Genomic DNA, 20,785 nt, shown 5'->3' on the forward strand with positions numbered 1-20,785 from the left:
ATAAACAAATTTATTACTTGAAAATATTCAATAGCTTGGCAAAAAGAAACATTTTGCTTGGCACTGAAAAGAAAGCAAGACTGGTGTTCATAACTATCCTTCTTTCAAAGCTACACCAAAGGGGAATGGACCCTATTTTATATGTATTTATTTTGGAAATGCATAACTTATTTAAGAATAGGGATGACATTTGTCTTACACTGGTAACTCTGACCTGGAGTTTTATAAGAGTGTACAGCAAGCCTATCCTTATACAAGACTGTACCCAGAGAACCAGCTGAAACTGGCAAATGCCACCATGGTCATATGGGTCTTTAGTGGCACTACTGGAACAAAGAACTTGCCACAAGTTGTAGTCCTTCAAGGGTGCAGAAGCCCCATCTGGCATAGGCCAAACATGGAATTCCTAGACCCAGGAACGATTTAATTATAATATCATAATCAACCTTTATGTTCAGTTTATTGGTGCTCAACTTCTGGTTATTGGAGTTGGAGATTGATACAGATGCAATGAAAAAAATATGGCTAAAAGGAAAAATTGCCTAGAATCTTGTATATCCACTTCTCTAAACAAATCAAAAATCTTATGATCATATTATTGTGATAAGAGTATTTAGAGTTGACGCTTTTGTTTATATGAGCTCTCCTGCTCTTTCCCTCTCTTTTAATTGTATGCATTATTATTTCTGTTTTCCAGACTATCAAGATTACATGGCGCATCTGATACTTCTTTTGTATAATTTATTATTTCTAGTAAACGTGATCTCGTCAGAATCCTCTGGAGTTAAAATAACAAAACACCTGTTTCTATGATCCTTAGCATCTAAAGCTAGATTGCAGAAATGTGCAGTGCATGACCCTCAGTTTGAAGGCTATTAAAAATTGAAATTGGTACAGAATGCATAAACTAAACTACTATAAAGGGTTGATTAGTCGGAACACACTTTAGCAGTTTGAAGCAGCTCTACAGACTCATATCCATTTCTAAACATAATTTAAATTATTAGTTTTGTCAGTGACAGTTGAAATATACTCAGTCTGAATCCGGAACGGACCACTGAGTTATCTTGGGACCTCCTCCCATTTGGATCCCCCAGTGGTGCAGTAGGTTAAACCCTTATGCTGGCAGGACTGAAGATCGACAGGTTGCAGGTTCAAATCTAGGGAGAGTGCAGATGAGCTCCCTCTGCCAGCTCCAGCTCCCCATGCAAAGAGAGAAGCCTCCAACAAGGATGATAAAACATCAGAACATCTGGGCGTCCCTGGGCAATGTCCTTGCAGGCGGCCAGTTCTCTAACACCAAAAGCGACTTGCAGTTTCTCAAGTCACTCCTGACACGGAAAAAAAATCCCATTTGGGACAGAAGGTGGGAGACATTGTCTTCTTACCGTAGTGTTTCATGCCTTTCAATTGATAAGAAAAGCAGATAATTCATTCAACACTATTGCACATGATGGACTCCACCAGTTTCTAGACAATTCCTCTGTTTATTGAACTATCAAATGGGGAAGTGTAGTCTCCACCCATACCACTTTTGTTTTGATACATATATCAAAAGGGAAACTTGGCTCTTGAAAATCCCAGGTCTACATAAAGGAAAAATATAGCTACTGCAAATTAGAGATAGTGAAATTGTGCATTTAAAAAAAGTATTGTTAAAGTTGCATGCAAGATGAATAGCAACAAAAAGCGCATTGAGGTATACTTAAAAACTCCCCCCCCCCAAATAACCACACTTTCATGTCACTAAAACAATCTAAAAAGGAGCAATTTAACTGCTCCCATCCCACCTTAAAATAAGTGCCTTTCATTGTTTCTATGCAATTGGAAAACTCTGGAGTTGACTGCTCCCTTCCCCAAGTGATTCTCAGTTCACTCCTTACATCCCTCAAAGAAATCTAGATGAAGATAGTCCTCAAGTTCCTACTAATCTTTCCTTTAAGGAAATCACTATCAAGATCTTATGGCAGTGCCCAAGATCAGTATTCCCCTTTGCCATGATATCAGAGAAGGCGTTAATCTTCCTTTTAAGGAATAATATGAGAGGGATGATCTAGTCTACTTTACTCTGACCCTCCCCCCCAGATTATTGAAAGAGAAAACACAAAGTCTAAGTAACTATAACATCTTTCTTTGCTTCATGTACTGCAGTCCATGAATATATATCTAATCAAAATCAATTAAAACTATGTTTTTATTGACTTTTATATATATGGCTAGAAAGAGCATGGCATACACATTAGGGACCCAGAATAATTCAATTAAAATGTTCTATTTCCATTTGTTTATATGTGCTTCTTTATAGTATTTAACATATAATCAATATTATTCAAGAGCATGGACAATTAACACATGTATTTGCACTCATCCAAACATTATCATTCTGAAAAGAAAGTCACATAAAACGCTCATATTGCAAAGCATCATCAAAACATATATCCCACAATGTGTTATTATTCACGAAGGAATAGTATGGGCAGAACACACTGGTCATACTAATAAGACACGAAAAACCATTGGGATATCTGGCATCAGTGGAGTGATTAGAAAAATTATTTCAGGATCATATTAACAAAGCAATCATTTTTAAAAGTATGAACTTTGATAGTAATTAAAATTTCATTGCCACAAATAGTGCGGTAGAAGTCTCAGGCAGAACTGATAATGGAGTAATGTTTAAAACCTATTCCCAGCCTTGCTTTTAGAGCTGAGGGGGAAATGCAGTCTTCTAGTGAAGACAGAATTCATCACAGACACACACACACACACACACACATATAACATAAACCCAACCTTGCCACAATAGTTATGTTCTCTAAAGCAAAAACTGGTTTCATAGGGTTAAATCGATCGCTAGTTTCATCTACAGCAGATCTAGACGATCAATAGAACTTATATAAATGTTGACTTAGCAGGTTCCCATTGATTTAGCGTGTCTATCCTAGTTGAGACTAAATTGAATGTAGCTCTAATTATTTACCAATACTCATACTTTTTTAAAAAGCCAACACTGGTGATGTAAATTGCAATGTGAGTATAATGATGTTTTTAGCCTGCAAGGTTCTTTTAAGGAGGAGTTTAAAAGCCCTTCTTACTGGTAAGTTATAAAAGACAGAGCAAGAAAGTATCAATATGATGAAGAAAAGGCAGATTCATGCAAAATTATATCCAACAGAACCCTTTTACGTAAGATTGTTGTTTATTCGTTCAGATGCTTCTGAATTTGTGTGACCGCATGGACCAGTCCACACCAGAGACCCCTGTTGGCTGTTGCCAGGCCCAGCTCCTTCAAGATCAAGTCAATCACTTCAATGACAACATCCATCCATCTTGCCCTTGGTCTGCCCCTCTTCCTTTCCACCCAGCATCACTGTCTTCTCCAAGCTCTCCTGCCTTCTCATTATGTGGCCAAAGTACTTCATCTTTGCCTCTAATATCCTTCCCTTCAGTGAACTGTCAGGCTTTATTTCCTGGAATGTGGACTGGTTTGATCTTCTTGTGGCCCAAAGTATTCTCAGAATTTTCCTTCAATACTACAGTTCAAAAGCGTCTATCTTCCTTCGCTCAGCCTTCTTTATGGCCCAGTTCTCGCATCCATAGGTTGCTACCGGGAATACAACTGCTTTAACTATACGGGCATTTGTTGCCAGTGTGATGCCTCTAATCTTAACTATTTTATCGAGATTGGACATTGCTCTCTTCCCAAGAAGTAAACATCTGTATTCCTGGCTGGAAATACAAAGTCTGTCACTGTCTCCACATTTTCTCCCTCTATTTGCCAGTTATCAATCAGTCTGTTTACAACTTGGTCTCTCATTCCTCTGCCTTTTCTAAACCCAGATTGTACATTTGGCAACTCTTTCTCCATGTATTGCTGGAGTCTACCTTGCAGGATCTTGACCATTACCTTATTGGCATGTGAAATAAGTGCCACTGTACAAAAGTTTGAGCATTCTTTACCATTTCATTTTTTTGGGATGGGGGATAAGTTGATTTTTTCCAACCTGATGGCTATTCTTGTGTTTTCTATATTTGCTGGACCTATACCATGTATCAGCTTGACAGCATCATTTTTCAAGATTTTAAACAGTGTAGCTGGGATCCCGTCATCTCTTGCTGCCTTGTTATTAGCAATGCCGCCCTGAGTCCCCTTGGGGAGATGGTGGCGGGGTATTCTAATTTTCTGGAAGAGGTCTGTTATCCTTCCTATTGTATTGTCTTCTTCAACTTACATGCATTGCTTATTTTTTTAAAAAAATCCTTATCTCTTCTTGCAAACCTCTGGAAATGTGTATTTAATTGGGCATATCTCCCCCTATCACTGTTTCCTTTTGCTTTCCTTCTTTCTTAGGCTACTTCCAGTGTCTCAGCAGACAAATAATAATAATAATAATAATAATAATAATAATAATAACTTTATTTATATTTCCCTATCTCCCCAGAGGGGCTCCGGGAGAATTCCAACATACAAAGGCAAACATTAGATGCCACCATAGAACAAACAAGTACTGACATAATAGTCCCAGAAAAACCCCACATATGAAAACAACATTAGAACCTAACATCACTAAATTAAACAAAATGTAATCAAACAAAAATTTGAGCAACAGATTTTGGATATAATGAAAAGTTATTTACTAGGAATTTGTTCATTGTCTTCAATAGCAAAGGTTATGCTACATTAAAATTGTAAGTTAGTGAGAGATTTTTTTTTCCTTTTTCAGTATAAATGTAACTTTTATGTGACTTCTATATTTACATTGGGATGGCATCACCAAATGACAGCGTTTTATACAGTTCAAGTGATGGCTTACACTGTGTCATGTGCCCTTTGTGGGTGTTAAGGTGCTGTTAAGAGGAAGACTGAACAAGAGTATATTTTGTGTCATAAGCATACGTGTCAATAAGAGGTGGATGGAATGAGATTCTATTTTGTACTATGAAAAAAAAAAGTAAAGAAGGTATATTTTCAAAATGAACACAGCTAGCTGTTACAGAGGAAGGTTTTAGGCATTTGAAATTTTAACAATAAAGATACCTGCTTTTTCCAGGGTAGGATTTACTTTATTTTTCAAGTAGTCAAATTTTTGCCTAAATACCCTAAAGACACCAGACACTGTCTGGTTTTCGAAGGCAAGCAAAATGGGAGACCACCAATAAATGCTAAATGATGTAGGCTATATTTCAGGAGAAGGAACTGACAAAATAATCTCTGATTATTCCTTGCCAAAGAAATTGAATATTAACTTTTCCAATTCTAGACAAGGAAGAATAGCTATGTACCTGCCCTTTTCTCCCCCTGTATACATTTACTTCACTGGTGTGCAAATTACATAGGGATATATGGGGCACATGCCATTCAAACATACCTGATATGTGGAGACAGGGGAAGCAGCAATGAATGGCGTGATGGATGTCTGTGGAATCATGCGGTTTGTAGCAATACTGTACGGTGAGGAATAAAATCTGCAAACAAACAAAAACAAAATAAATATTTTTAAGAAAATGGATTGACAGGTAGCTGCTTCATAACTATTGTCAGCCAAAGGAAAGTAGGGGCCTTGCCAATTAAATATAGTCCTATCTTGCAAATATGCAAGCAGAATTCAGATTTAAACATTCAAACTCAGCCCTCAGATAGCATTTAAGCGGTATCTACACTGCCATTTAAGGCAGTTTGAAACTGTATTATATGATCAATGCAGACTCATAAAATGCAGTTCAGTGCAGTTATATAGCAGCGTAAGGGAGCCTTAGACTAACATTGATTTATGGATCTACTGAGACTACCTCTGGATATCTTCCAATATTGCTTCCTTTGAATGTGTTACTTCAGACTGTCAGCATAACAACAAAAAGTTTCTCCTATTATAATATTTGGTTTTACTCAGGCTCCTTCTAACCCAAGATTAGATGCCAACTAAAATCTATAAGCATCCAAATACAGTAAAACTAAAATCTATACCAGTGGTTCTCAACCTGTGGGTCCCCACATATTTTGGCCTTCAACACCCAGAAATCCTAACAGCTGGTAAACTGGCTGAGTTGTAGGCCAAAGCACTTGGAGACCCATTGGTTGAGAGCCACTGATCTATACAGTCTTGAATTCAACCAGTTCAGATTTGGAAACTTTAAGACCCCAGTTGTTGACTCTTTTTCTTCTTCTTCATGTTTGTCATAAAATTTAACTGTACTCTATGTTTCACAATCCTGGATTCAGATGTCACACAGTTCTTTTGCATAAAAAGGGATGGAGGAAGTATTTTGGGGAAAGGGGACATGACTGTATAGAACAGACTGGCAGAGTATCCACATCATAAAGAGCCCAATACTTGCAAAAATCTATTAGATTAATTCTGATATGAGAAAAAAGGTTGATGTTCTATCATGTTTGTCAATTTGTTTCATTGTTAAAAAAAAACAAAAACGGAAAGTGAGCCTATGAAAAGAAATTAGACCTAGAAGAAGCGTTTTTGTCCCCCCCCCCCTTGCCATGTTACCATCTATTTAAACACACAATTCTAAACCAATTGCCACTATGTTCTCAAAATGGGGTAGATAAAAAAAAAATCCAGTTAAAAGGCAAAAAAATTCTATTCAGCCACAAAGCAACTAGCAAATGTCACAGTGTATTGGAGGAGGAAGGATGGATCGAAGCATCCTCCAAAGAAGGAGCAAAGGCAGCATCTACTGGAGGACAGCAAAGATGTGTCCTCCCCTGCAGGCCTGGATCTGCATTTTTCTTCTCACAGGCAGCAACAAATAATTGCACAATGTTTTCTCATTTTGAGAAAATGATTTTGAATTATATCTGTACTCAATATTTACTCCATGCAAAACAATACACAGTTTTTTTGCATAAACATTTTGTGTACAGAATATATTTTGTATTATGAAGTTTCTTACCAATCACAGATTCCTCATCAGAGCTTGATTACACCCAAGAAGTATATTTAATAAATCATTATTGAATATTATACCCTTGTTGATACAGCAAAAAGGATAGGCAAATCACATTCCTGTAATTTTAAAGTTATGTAGGAAGGTACAGAAGGATTATATGTCAAATGCCTTTTGGCACTTTCTCCTTCTCTTCATAACATTTCAGAAACAACTTGGTTCATTTTAACGTGAATGTTGTCACCTTTACACTTGACATTTCCCTCACACAACAGTATTCAGGATACTATTTCAAAGTAAACACTTCAGACCCCCGGGACACTTAGTTAAGAGCATCGGGGGGAGCGCCGAGAGGCAGGGGCTGGGACAGGCAGTAGCTCGCCACACTTAAGGGTTGACTTGGACAAGCAACACAGAAAGACTGACTTATGCAGAAGAGAGGGAGACTAAAATCTTTGGAAGATATTAGAATTAGAATTAGCTTTACAGACCCATGGCCACTGTTTTTGATCAATTGTTTTTGGAATTTTTTAAAACCATGTGTAAAGTTCATTTTAAAACAGCATACGAAATACCAAACTAGGCTTTTCAATGAGGTTGAGCATTGATTAACTATAATTATTATGATTAATCCAGAAAGAACTTGACTTATTCAGACACTGATGCCTTGATTACTTGTGACAACTGAACTGTCCTCTCTCTCTCTCCCTCTCCCTCCCCCCTCTATATATCTAGTAGCTTTAGAGGAAATCTGGACTGTCCGTATTGATTTTAACTTCTTAATAAAATTGAACTGTCTACAAAGAGTTAATAGCTCTCTAAGCCCAGGAATAATAAACTTATAACAAGTGACAAAGCCAAAATAATGAAGCCAGCTTGGGATATAAAATAAGATGGGATATAAAATAAAAATCTATAATAAAAAACCCCAAAATATACTAAAATGTAGGGATGCAGCCAAAGTAATACTTATACTGATAATTGCTAAGCCTATTTTTCCATAGAGCCTGATACTGTTGTGACCAGGGATGGAAACCTCCTCTGGTACACTGTGATACTAGATCCTTGTGAGAGATGACGGAGCTCACCCACATGTTACTATCCAGTTTTTAAAATTTTAACTCTGAACATTAGCACTGTAATTGGGATCTGGGCACTTATACCCCAAGAAAAACAGCTCTGGAATGGTCTCTCATCAAACCAGACAAAATTATCATTAAAAAACTGAAGTATGGGGACATACGATTATCCTGAAAATACACTAGTTCCCAGGAGAGGGAGAATGCTATGAGACTGTGACCCAGATCTTAACATGAGGAAATGATGTGCCAGGAGATGGGGGGGGGGGGGGATCTCCACGCTTCATTTCCTTGCACCAGAAGGGTCCAAGGAGGACCATAATGGCAGCTAGGCAAGTTTTTCTTCTTTTAAGGGGTTGTTTTGGGGGGCTTTGGGGTGGCTGCATGCAATCCCAATAGTAATCAGGATGGCATGTAGACACCCCCCCCCCCCATCTCTGGGGAAAGCTTGGGGATTTTTTTTGGAGTATGTTTGGGCTTTGGCACATGTTTAAGTGATGTGTGGAAGCGCCCTGACACCCAAACTTTGCTCATCCATTGGGGTCTACATGTACTTCTTTATACTTTTCTTCTGGTACTTGCAGACAGGAATAAATAATTCCTGCAATATTATCCTCACCGTATAGAAATTCAGGTCCCTGATCAGTATTCACACTTTTGAAGGAATTTGTGCACAAAAATATTTTTTGCATGCAAAAAAGATATTTCTGAGAAGAAATAAAATGTGTTTTTCTGGGGGAGGCAGAAAAAATGTGTCTGCCCAGAAAAAAAAAAACAAATCTGCATTTCTATGCAGAAAAATACATACCAAATTACAAAGACCCTTGAAGCTGCATCAAGGTTGTCTGAATTTTTTTCCTAATGGAAATTCCCGAGAATTCAGAAATCCCCCTTTTGGTCAGGGAACCATTCACACTATACAACTGTATGCTAGTTTTCCATTTTGCCATTGCTGCATTGTAGAATTACACTTAGCCATAGTAGCAGTCATAGAACACTTGCAGCAAAGTTGATTGACGGAGCCCCATGCCATCCATCGCACAATGTAGGTTCACTTCTGTCAGGGCTCCGTTGATGAACTGGGATGCAATTGTCCTACAACGCTGAACCCAGTACATGTGAGGCTTCCTGTGTTCCATTGGAAACCACATGGTCAGCACAGGGGGAAGTTGTGCGGTGATGTTGCCTCACGTGTGATCAAGAAGTATCACTGCTGGTGAGGCGGGGTGCCTGGATTGCCCTGTCTATTTGCGACGGAGGCTGGTGAATCAACCCAAATACCTCCTCAATGTTATGAGATCCTTACTCTACACTCCGAATGTTGGGATTTCCAGGAAGATAGGCCATTCCCATCCCTTGCAGTTTTAAAAACTGAAGATACTACAGATTTAACATGGGACTTTCCATACTCAAAGCATGTACTCCTGGTAGTGAACTAGAGTCTCTCTCTCCCTCTCCCAAAAGCTGTTAAGTATATTTTCTTATTAATAATGCTTCATTAACTATTTTAGGTGAATTGAGATATTTTGCTATCACAAAAGAAAAAGCAATAACTGTCAGCCATCAACTGAAAAAATGACGTATGAGGCTAAGATTTTCCTGATGCAAAATCTACTGGGGCATTTAGAAGCAGTTGCCAAAGTTAGATTTGACATCCTGATGTTACACAGTTAACATTTCCAGATGTCAAAAGAAGACTCTTTTGACAAAAATAAAAAACGATGACCCTTCGAAACAAAAATACTGAGGTCAGAGTAGATCTACATTTAGAGATGATGAAGAAGCGAAAGAGCTGACATTACTACTATTGGCTCAAAGGGTAAAAATAGGGCATTCCATGTGAATTAAACAGTTTTAATATACACCATTTTTATTAAACAATCATTTTATGTGAAACAATAGACAAAGCCTAACAGTTCTGAGGAATATGAATAACTTGCAAAAAAGAAAAAAAAAACAGGTTCCTTCTGCTCTACCTTTGTTTCTAGCTGAAAGGAAAAATGTCCAAATAAGAAGAATCAAGCTTTTGATTAGTCTTTGTCCATTGATACCTTTTTACTTCCCCACTTTCTTTGCTTTTGTCCTTTTCTTCATTTTTTAAAAAGTTGAATTGTAGCTATACATAATAAAAGTAATGGGTTCTTCTGGGAACATCAAAGGATAGAATTCATCTTTGGAAGGAGGCAAAACTACTAGGCTGCTGAAGAAGAAATAACTTGATATTATCTTCATATTGAATTCACATTAAAATAGGTAAAATGCAGATTCCCTAAATCAAAGGAACCATGTCATACTTTCAGTGCCCAAATCTGTCAGACCTTCAGTAGTTGGACAATTTCCCTATAGTTTTGGAAGACTTTATCATTGAATGAACTGAGATGAAAACGGGTTTTTTTTTTTTTGCGGGGGAAGAACGTCACAGTACAAAATATGTAAACATTTCTGTGTATCAGTTAAAACAAACATGTTTAAATGGAGTTACTCTTCTCTTAAGAAACATAACAGAAGTTCTTTTTAAAAAATATTATGTTTTGTAGGATTTTATGATGTGACTTTAACGCGATTCAAATATTCTTTTGACCAAAACTCGTTCTCCAAAAAATAATAATAACTAAAATAGTTTGCATTATTCACTTGAGAAAACTTTAGAAAACTATAATGTTGGTCTGATTGGAATCATTCCAATGCCACAGAAAGATATCAAATGCATACTCCCTTATAGGTTTTTTTGTTTTTGTTTTAACACTGTGAATAAATTTATTGCACTCATGTCCTGCATGTAGGCATGTGGTAGGCATCTCACCATGGTGAACAACATGCTATGGTCTAATTGAGTACTACCTTTCTTATGTTCTGAAAACAAAGTCAAAATAGGGACATCAATCAATATTTATCACAGCTTTAGATATATTTTTGATTTAGAGAATACTTAAATGAGGGAGGGAGAACTTCTTAGACCCAGGGGCAGGAGATGATATTTTTATCTCATCACAAGGGAAAGTGCATAAGGTGATATAGGTGGAGAATTTTTGGGTGTGCACGATACCACTTAAATAAATCATCTCCTACAAGTGGTGTGCTGGAGCCAATATTACTAACATTTTGGTGCTGATTTTATACCCAAACGGCTTTATATGAATTTATGAATGATGAATTGCTGATGTAATTAATATGATTTGTTTACTGCTGGTTATTTGTTCCTTCTGTGTGTTATTTATTCATTTTAGCAAAATATATTTAGTCACCTAAATCCAATTGCTAGTCCCAATGTAAAATAGAACTATTAAATCAATCTCTGAATTGGCAGTTAAATTTTCTGTAAATCTCACTGGTTTAATGGGTTTACTTTAGTTTGTTGTTTTAATACTGTTGTTACTCACCATGATAGTTAAAATAAAGATACTAGGAACAAGTATACATAAAAATAAAATACATACATATATACATTGATGATAAGTATCCTGGCAAACCAGATGAAAGACATTAGGAAATGACATCACTAGGTAAACTAACAAAAACTGTGCTTTTGTACATATTTAACTAAAGATTTTTTTGTTAGTGGTGTGGAATACAATGGCCATTTCAGAGGAGACAGAGAAATGTAACGAAGTAATATCACCTCTTAAACTGCATTATTTAGTTTCTCTCAATGGAAAGAAAATTCCTTCCTTCATCTCATGGCTTAGTTGCAATGAAACATCAATGTAATTGATATGATTGTCACTCTATCAGTGGAACTACAACTGCTGCATCTCCCAATATAAAATTTACCACAACAACATGAGCTTTGCAAGTTTACAGGAACTCCTGATTGCTGATTGCATTTGCTTCTTTTGGAACCAAGAACAACTGGTATAGATGGAAAGTAGCATTTGGGACTATAATCACATGAAATTAATTTGCAGGGATGGACCTTAGTTTATACAATGTGTTTGTGAGAGCGTTCTAGTCTTTAGGGTTCTAAAATAATTTGCAAGGTCTGCTCCTGCCTGTATTACAGCACAGGTATACCTTAGTAATGAAGTAGCTGTGTGTGGGCATTACATTAACAGAAAATGTGTTACCCGAGGCAGAAATGGTAAGAATGGCAATAGGTACTGACCACAAAAAATAACACTTTAAACACTTTCAGCAAACATCTTATTCAAAGTAATGATTTACAAATGTGAAATGAAGCAAATAGGTTAGGTAAGCATTTCATAAGTAAGCAAAATATTTTGAACCTTCTAGAAATCAGATGAAAGGTTCTTCTAAATTGTGTCCATGGATGACTCTTTCTTTCATAACTTTTCTTATGATTTTCCATTTTGCTTTTTAGAAATATGTCAGGAGCAGCTGGTAAGATAGTTCTAATTGCTTTCCTCTTTCCTGTTGAAAGTATTATAAAGTGTGCAAAATTATATTGTTCATTGAATGTTTTAGTTGCGTTTGGTTGGTGGGTTTGTGCCTTTAATTGTTGGAATGCTTGTGGTTTGGGTCTTGTCAATTGGATGCAGGTGGGGCTCGTTACTGTTGTTATTTATTTATTTATTTATTTATTTATTTCAAAGTTTTATATACTGAGCTTCTCACCTCATAAGAGGGACTCAGCCCGGTTTCCAACCATAAAAACACATACAATCGGTAAAATATCAAAATACACATTACAATAAAACATTTTAAAAGCACATATATTTAAAACTACAGTGGTCAGTCGTCGTACTAAAATCGAATATACACCGTCTTCCATCCATATCATTGTCTCATTCTTCAAAGGCCTGTCTCCATAACCATGACTTCACCTGTTTCCTGAATGTCAGGATTGTTGGAGCGGTTCTAACCTCTGGCGGGAGAGAGTTCCAGAGTCGCGGGGCCACTACCGAGAAGGCCCTGTCCCTCATCCCCACCAGCTGCGCTTGTGAGGCCAGCGGGACCAAGAGCAGGGCCCCTCCAGACGATCTTAGTAATCTTGATGGTTCATACGGGAGAATACGTTCGGAGATTATATTATAGTTTTATAGTATTATAGTTTGCATCTGACTGTAGTCTTTGGTCTGATATCTGGGTTTCTTTTTGTTTCTACTATGAAGCTGTAATAAAGTAAGCTTCTGATGTTGTAATATTTTTATTATTATTTGATATCATAACTCTGCTGATGTGCATGCATGATCAATGAAATATGCTGGAGGCAGCTGTTATGCACCTTGCCTGCTGAGGGAAGATGCTCATTCAGCTACAGTAGGATTGGGTGTGGAAGAATCCCATTCTACCCCAAATCAAGCTTTATTGCATTGTTTACTGTATACACATTGGTGCAACCTGCCCCCCCCCACACACACACATTTTTTGGCTAGAAAGAAGACAAGGGAGTCTTGATATGTTGCATTTAGAGAGGGAACAACTGAAGAAGAGGATCTGGGTGGAACCTGGAAGAGCACAGTGGGATGAAAAGAGTTAAAAGAGAACAATGTGGAAGCTTGGGAGGGGGGTACAAAAGAGAGGCTGATCCCATGGAGCGGGACATCATAAGGGAAAATGCTAAGAACAGCTGAGCTGAATGGGGATAATGGAGAGGGAAGCCTGGAAACGCAGATACAAGGAATTGCTGAGAGAGGGAGAGGGAGGGAGAGAAGTCAACTACAATTTCTTTGGCCTTGAAGCCTCTGTACCCATTATGGTGACAGATAAGTAAGAGTTGTATTGCAAATAACAGCTGACCTAAAACAGAAGGATTTGGCTAAGAGCTGGGCTTGGACTGAAGGCTAATACCATCTAGTGTCATATGGCTTTATTATTTCTTTGTGCTGAATAGCACCAAAATAAAGATTTTATTATGTGTTCTTGTAGATTTGTTCCTCCTGCACAGGACTGTGGTTTCAAGGTTCCATTTACTATGGAGGATGGCCAACTTGTGACAAGCACAAAAATGATTTAGTATAACTCCAGCCAAATATGTCTATGTGTGTGTGTATAAGCTTTGGATAGCATAGAGAAGATGGTGTTGATTTTGTTGTCTGTGCCTTTGCTTTCAGAAGTGAATTTCCCTTCTGAAGGGGAGATTTCTCTCACTTTCTTTTGTCCCATCCCCATTCTTAACTATGAGTCATTTGTAAGTGGAATGTTTGTAACTCAGGGATTGGCTGTACATGGATTTGACCATGCTTTAAATGTATTTTTATAAATCAAATTCTTTGTTTATGAATTATTGGTTTATAAGCAAAATAACCTATGCTTTTAAATGCTGAGTGTGGCATTCTACTCACAAGATTTTGAAAAGAAGGTACACAGAGTAATATATATTATGATGAAATAGCTTCTTATCTATAAATGCTACTTCTGAGCTTAATTTTATTGTTTGGATTTATCAACATGATCACTTTGAGTGATAAAAACAAGAACTGAAATGCTGAAGCCTATAACAGAATCATGAGACTCTTAAACCATGGTATGCAAGATACATTCATGATAACTAACAGATAGATTTTTTCTTAACCCCCCCCCCCCCCCAAAAAAAAACAACAACATTTTTTACAACACATCCAAAAGCCATATTTTAGGGAATTGCATTATATTGGCTTCTCAGCACTACGAACTTTACTACTGGGATATAATGCTCAGGTCACATATTTATCCTTAAGAAAAAAAGTATTATGTCATGTCGCATGTTCATATTTAATACTGATAAAAGCTCACAAACAGTATCCCACGGCTAACATAACAAACATGTATTACCAAACATTATTACCTCAGAGACTTTTATTGCAGTAGTACCAGAACAGAAATAAGGAAGAGCAACTGAAACTAGCAATTAGTTTTTTTTTTACAGTAACAACATGTAAGCAAACTCTTTGTGGATGTGACAACAAAGAAAGATATAATTAATCAAACTCTGAAAAAGTCAGTAATGAGAATCAGTGAAAGAGCAGAGAGGAAAGAGACATCAGGATGCAGATGTGCAAGACTGATTCCTAGAGATTCAGAGGATTTCTCCTTGTAAACTCTGAAATGAGTTTTGAAACTGCTTTCACTTGGAAGTACACATTCATTCCAAAACATGCATAAACTGAAATAAATGTATTTCTACATGCTCTATTTCTTGATGAACAAAAGCAATTAATATGAGATACACAGTTGTTTGCTTAGGAAGATCTTTTCTGATGAAGGCTTGCTATTACCTTCCCCTCAGGCTGAGAGAGTTTGGTTAGCCAAGGTCACCCAGTGGGTTTCCATGGTCAAATGGGGATTTGAACCCATGTCTCCAAACTGTCCTAGTCCAACATTCAAATTATTACACCATCCTGGCTCCCAACATGTATTAGTGACAGAGGCTTAAGTGATATACTTTTTCCTACGTGGACAATGGGAACACTGCTGATACCACTTTATTTTCTATGACTGCATCCAATGGAATCCTAAAATTTGTAGTTTGGTGGGGCACTGGAGCTTTCTGCCAATTAATTCTAAAGACTTTACAAAACTACATATCCTAAGATTTTACAGGATAGAGACCTGACACTTAAAGTGTTATAATTATTTAAAACTGATATTGTACTATGTTAATAATATATTGAATGTATATATACCTTGTAAGCCGCTCTGAGTCCCCTTCGGGGTGAGAAGAGCGGCATATAAATGTCGCAAATAAATAAATAAATAAATAAGTGGCTTTATTTATGGATTTCTCACACATTTCCCAAGCTTCCAAAAGCTTGCTTTTCCATAATACAGGTAGCATATGAACAAGATGAACTGGAACACTTAGAACAACAAAACACTTATGATATAATAAGCATCCCTGAAACCTGGTTGGATATGTCCTACAATTGGAATGTAGTAATGGAGGGGTATGGTTTATTTCAGAGAAATAGTTGAATGGGGGGGGGGGGGGGAGTGGTAGCATTATATGTTAATGGTGTTTACACCTGTGAAGAGATACAAGACCTCAATCCTGACAATTAGATTGAGAGCATCTATATTATGGAATAACTGAAAAAGATGTAGTTGTGGGGGTCTACTACAGACCTCGAAGCTGGATTGAGGACCTGGAACAGATGAACAAACACAGAGAAAGAAGGGCTATAGTAGTAATGGGAGATTTTAATTAATCTGAAATAAGTTAACAAAAACAAACTCTGCCAGGAGTACAAACTCCAACAAATTCCTCACTTGCCTTGCAGATAATTTATTGTCCATAAGGTGGACCAAGCAACAGGAGACCAGCTATTCTGAATCTACACTGAGGACCTGGTCAATGGAGTGGAAGTGGTGAGATCCTTAGTTTGTGATGGATGGAAGTTTCTTAAGAGCAAGGTACCGAAGGCAAAAATGTAAACAGTGCCAACAAAGAGGAAAAAAATAAATAAGAGAAGTCCAAAGAAATCAGAATGGATGTCCAAAAGACTAAAACACCTTTTTTTTACAAGCCCCCCTTCAGGATCTTCTTGCAAACAAACTAAAAAGAAAGTGAGCTAGATAATACTACTGTTAGGTGGATTTGTAATTGGTTAAACAACTGAACCCAAAGGGTGCTCACCAATGGTTCATCTTCATCCTGGAAAGAAGTGACAAGTAGGGTGCTGCAGGGTTCTTTCCTAGGCCCCATGCTGTTCAACATCTTTATTAATAACTTAGAGGAAGGTTTAGAGTATGCTTATCAAGTTTGCAGATGACACCAAATTAGGAGAAATAGCTAATACTCCAGAAGACAGGATGAGAATTCAAAGTTACCTCAACAGATTAAAGAGCTGGGCCAAAACTAACAAAATGAAATTTCAACAAGAAGAAGTGTAGGGTACTTCACTTAGACAGAAAAAAATGAAATGCACAGATATAGAATAGGTGATGCCTGGCTCAACAATAGTACATCTGAAAAAGATCTTGGTGTCTTCATGGACAAGTTGAACAAGAGCCAACAGTATGATGCAGCAGCTAAAATCCAATAGAATTTTAGGCTGCACCAAAAGGAGTATAGTGTCTAGATCAAGGGAAGTAATGCTGTCTCTCTATTCACACTGTGTCTAATTTAGATAGAAATGGACAGGCTGAAAGGTGTTCAGAGGAAGGTGACTAAAATGATCTAAGGTCTGGAGATCATGCCACATGAGAAGCAGCTTAAAGAGCTTGGGATATTTAGCCTGCAGAAGAGAAGAAGACATGATCACCATATTTAAATATTTGAAAAGCTGTCATAAGGAAGAGGGAGCAGGCTTGTTTACTGCTGCCCATGAAACTAGAACCCGGAGCAATGAGTTCAAATTACAGGACAGGAGACTCCACTTGAACATTAGGGAGAACTTCCTAACCACATGAGTCATTCAACAGTGGGACTCTCTGACTCAGAGTATGGTGGAAGTTCTTTCCTTGGAGGCTTTTAAACAGAGGCTGGATGGCCATTTGTCAGAGGTGTTTTGATTGTGCTTTTTTCTGTATGGGAGATGGACTAGATGGCCCATGTGATCTCTTCCAACTCTATTATTCTATGATTCTATTCTATGATATCTCTTATTTAAAAGTTAGTATTCTGAAAGATGAGTAAGTTCAACTTAAGAAAACTGCAGTTTTCTGCCAAAGAATTCCAGATACTTCACAAAATTATGTGGTTTCACTCATACTATGATTTTCATTACAAAATGGGTGATAAATGAATTGGTGGGTGGAATATTATTGAACTTCCTTGAAATGGATGGCAAAGCCATAAAAAAGTAAAAAGATACTTTTGAAGAACATTCTAAATAACTTTTTCCCAATCTGACTAAGTGCCTGCTCTACAAAACACAACATAATCAGTTCAATCACTTTTTACATCCAGCTTTTTCTGCATGAACAAATTCCAGAATCTTTCTTTTTGAGAACATGTCTTTTCATACTATCTCAATGAGAAAATAGTCCACCATCAGAGCCTGGCCTGCAGTCAGGCTCAACTGGCTAGAAAAAATTATGCACATATGGCAACAGATATAATGTGGTGATGCACATGTAGGGAGGGGTTGCCTGATCAGTTAGTTGTCATAAACAAGAGGATGTAAAAATAAAAAGGAAATTGACATCCATATTGAACATTATATCTTAAATTTGATTTCATAAGTACTTCTCCAACTTCTAAAATGTATTTAAGTACTGAAAGACATTTTGGAAAAGATGTTAGTATTTTTTTAAAAAAAGAAAATAATGTGCTACTTACCCGTTCTGTATAGCAGCTGTAGGGTCATATGTTAAAGCCATGCCAGCCTATATTGCAACAGAGGGAGGGAAAGAAAGTTTGTATTAAATGTGAAAAAGAAGAGAATTATGGAAGATACCATCTCACCCAATTTCTGTTTGATTGATTGGCTTCTTGGTACTGCATCAAATTATACATTTGGTATGCAATTGAGGTACTGCAAATAATATATACATTTTGTTCTCCAACAGGTAGGATAAACTGTATGGCAAATACTGGAAGAACTAAATAATAAGAAAAAAGCTCCCTGGTAGGAGGTATTCAGAAGTAGAAGGTCTCTGGAGAAGAAAAGAAGGCAGTCAAGAGCATAACTTAGATAGGTTTTTAACACGTTTTTAATAAAACAAGCTTTATGCAATGGGAAATTTAACTTGGCACCGTTGCCAGTGATCTTTCTTTTGATAACTTCTGACAGTTGTGGCTGAGAAACATTATTATGGTATTTTAAAGACTTACAGTTCTTTAAAAATAGATTGAAACAATAAATCAACCTTTTGATTTGACATTTCCCAAACAAGGAGCTGTATATTTAGGAAAGAGAATATTTCCTAAAAAGAAACACAGTGATAGACACACATAAAGATAGCATATACAGTGATACCTTGACTTAAGAGTTTAATTTGTTCCTTGATTGAGCTTTAAACTCAAAATGCTCTTATCTCAAAGTGAATTTCCCCACTGAATGAAATGAAAACCTATAGTGCCACTAGCATAGCAAGTCAAGAAAGTTACATGTGTATATATGAGTGGGAGAAAACACTAACTTTACAAAAGTAAATGAAAAGTCATTATTATATACAAGCACTGTATATGCTATTAATTCATTCACCCCCCCCAATCTCCCCCATTTTGTTAAGTGTTTTTAAATAAGAAAATGTACTTTATAAATAAAAAAACATATAAATGCACATTCACGTGAAACAATAAAAAAGAAAGATCAACTTTAAAATGGTAGGAGTACAAAGTTGTGGCAAGGAAGCCCATTTGAGGCAAAAAAATGTGTATTGACCATTGTAACAGCAAGGCAAAACCTGCACATTCACATAGAACAATAAAAAGAAAAGGGTAGAAGAACAAGGTTTGGCACAATGGTAGAAGCACAAAACTGTAGTAACGAAGCACAAAGTGAAGAGGGAGAAGCATACTGTACTCAATCCAGCCTGATTTGAACCAATCCATGTCTTATATTGTTGTTCTTTTTAACTGTAGTGAAGTTGGCTGCAACTTAATGGCCATCCCATGAATCATAGAATTATAGAGTTGGAAGAGACCTTGTGGACCATCCAGTTCAACCCCCTGCCAAGAAGCAGGAAAATTGCATTCAAAGAACCCCTGACATATGGCCACCCAGCCTCTGTTTAAAAGGCTCCAAAGAAGGAACCTCCAACACTCCAGGGCGGAGTGTTCCACTGCTGAACAGTGAGGGAGTTCTCCCTAATGTTTTGGTGGAATCTCCTTTTCTGTAGCTTGAAGCCATTGTTCTGCGAGCATTAAATGTGAGCTGTACAAGTAACACTATCAACTATTTGAGTTCTATTTATTTTGCTCCATAGATACTGTTTATGGATAGATAGTCCACAATTACAAAGTTAAAATATAACAATTTTTGGACCTACCTCAGCCTGCCAATCATTGCTTCACACTGCAACTTTTAGGTCCAGAATAAGTGGCCCCCTCCATTCAACAGGTTTTGACTTTCTTGATATGTTAAGATTTTAAATCAATCAATCAATGCACTTAAAAAGATGGAAATTATATTATTACATTTTTCTCTCCTTAGTTGTGTATATGGGTTTCATCCCATATCTAGCTGTTGTGCACTGGATAAGCTAAGATAATACCAAGGGTTCTACTGAAGAATGGATAAGCCTACAATATTCCAATCTTAGTGTGATAATAATTGAGAATAGGCTAAGGAATCATTACAATTTTTCTTACCTTAAAGAATGAAGTGGTCAATTGCTATGAGATTTTTCACTTTCCTAATTTTTCTTTTGCAAAGATCAATAGAACAATCATTTGCACAAAACCTAAGCCTTTTTACACAAAATATTTTTCTACAAAAATATTTTCTAAAACATTTTAAAAAATTCAAAATTCTCACATAATCATTCAGTGAGGAGAAGTTGTTTGAAGTGAGTATTCTGGCTTGCAACAACAAAGAAATCAAAGCTTCGTTTTGAAGGGATGGGATGTTCCCACAACATGAGAAGTGTATTTATTTGGTATTCAGAATATCACAACTGTTTTGCCCGCACTGCCAAGAAAGGACTTAAAAGCAATCCAGGGATACATTTCAAAGAATCATGCAATTTTGGATCAGAGTCATGTGGAGACTTTTCAACTGGGTTCAGTGTTGGGAATTTCTAGCTCTCTTAATCATCTTGTGAAAGAACAAAACTCAGATAACCATTTTGGTTTGGATCATTCCTTACCAGGGAGGGCTATAGAGTGCAACCCAGCATTACTTGCCAGGTTTGAAAGTATAGAAAAAAATCTGTGTCTAAAAACTAAAACATACCCAGCAGAGAGGTACTAATCATTTCTGCTGATAGACAGAATAGGATTGACACCAGGATCAACGACTTTGACTTTCTGGTAGCTATTA

The 20,785-nt window shown here is 36.9% G+C and overlaps 1 protein-coding gene across 8 annotated transcripts in view; it reads right to left on the minus strand.

Annotated features, from left to right (window-relative positions):
* Positions 1–20,785, minus strand: part of RBMS3 (RNA binding motif single stranded interacting protein 3) — a 911,371-nt gene that overhangs the window by 93,955 nt on the left and 796,631 nt on the right. For all 8 annotated transcript variants that reach the window (XM_060781878.2, XM_060781880.2, XM_060781882.2 and 5 more), the window contains 2 exons: positions 18,139–18,185; positions 5,370–5,466 (listed from right to left, as the gene is read on the minus strand). In XM_060781878.2, coding sequence (XP_060637861.2) covers positions 5,370–5,466; positions 18,139–18,185 — 144 coding nt within the window. The remainder of the gene's footprint in view (positions 1–5,369; positions 5,467–18,138; positions 18,186–20,785) is intronic.

This window comes from Anolis sagrei, chromosome 6 (assembly GCF_037176765.1).
Source record: "Anolis sagrei isolate rAnoSag1 chromosome 6, rAnoSag1.mat, whole genome shotgun sequence".
NCBI classification, from domain to species: domain Eukaryota; kingdom Metazoa; phylum Chordata; class Lepidosauria; order Squamata; family Dactyloidae; genus Anolis; species Anolis sagrei.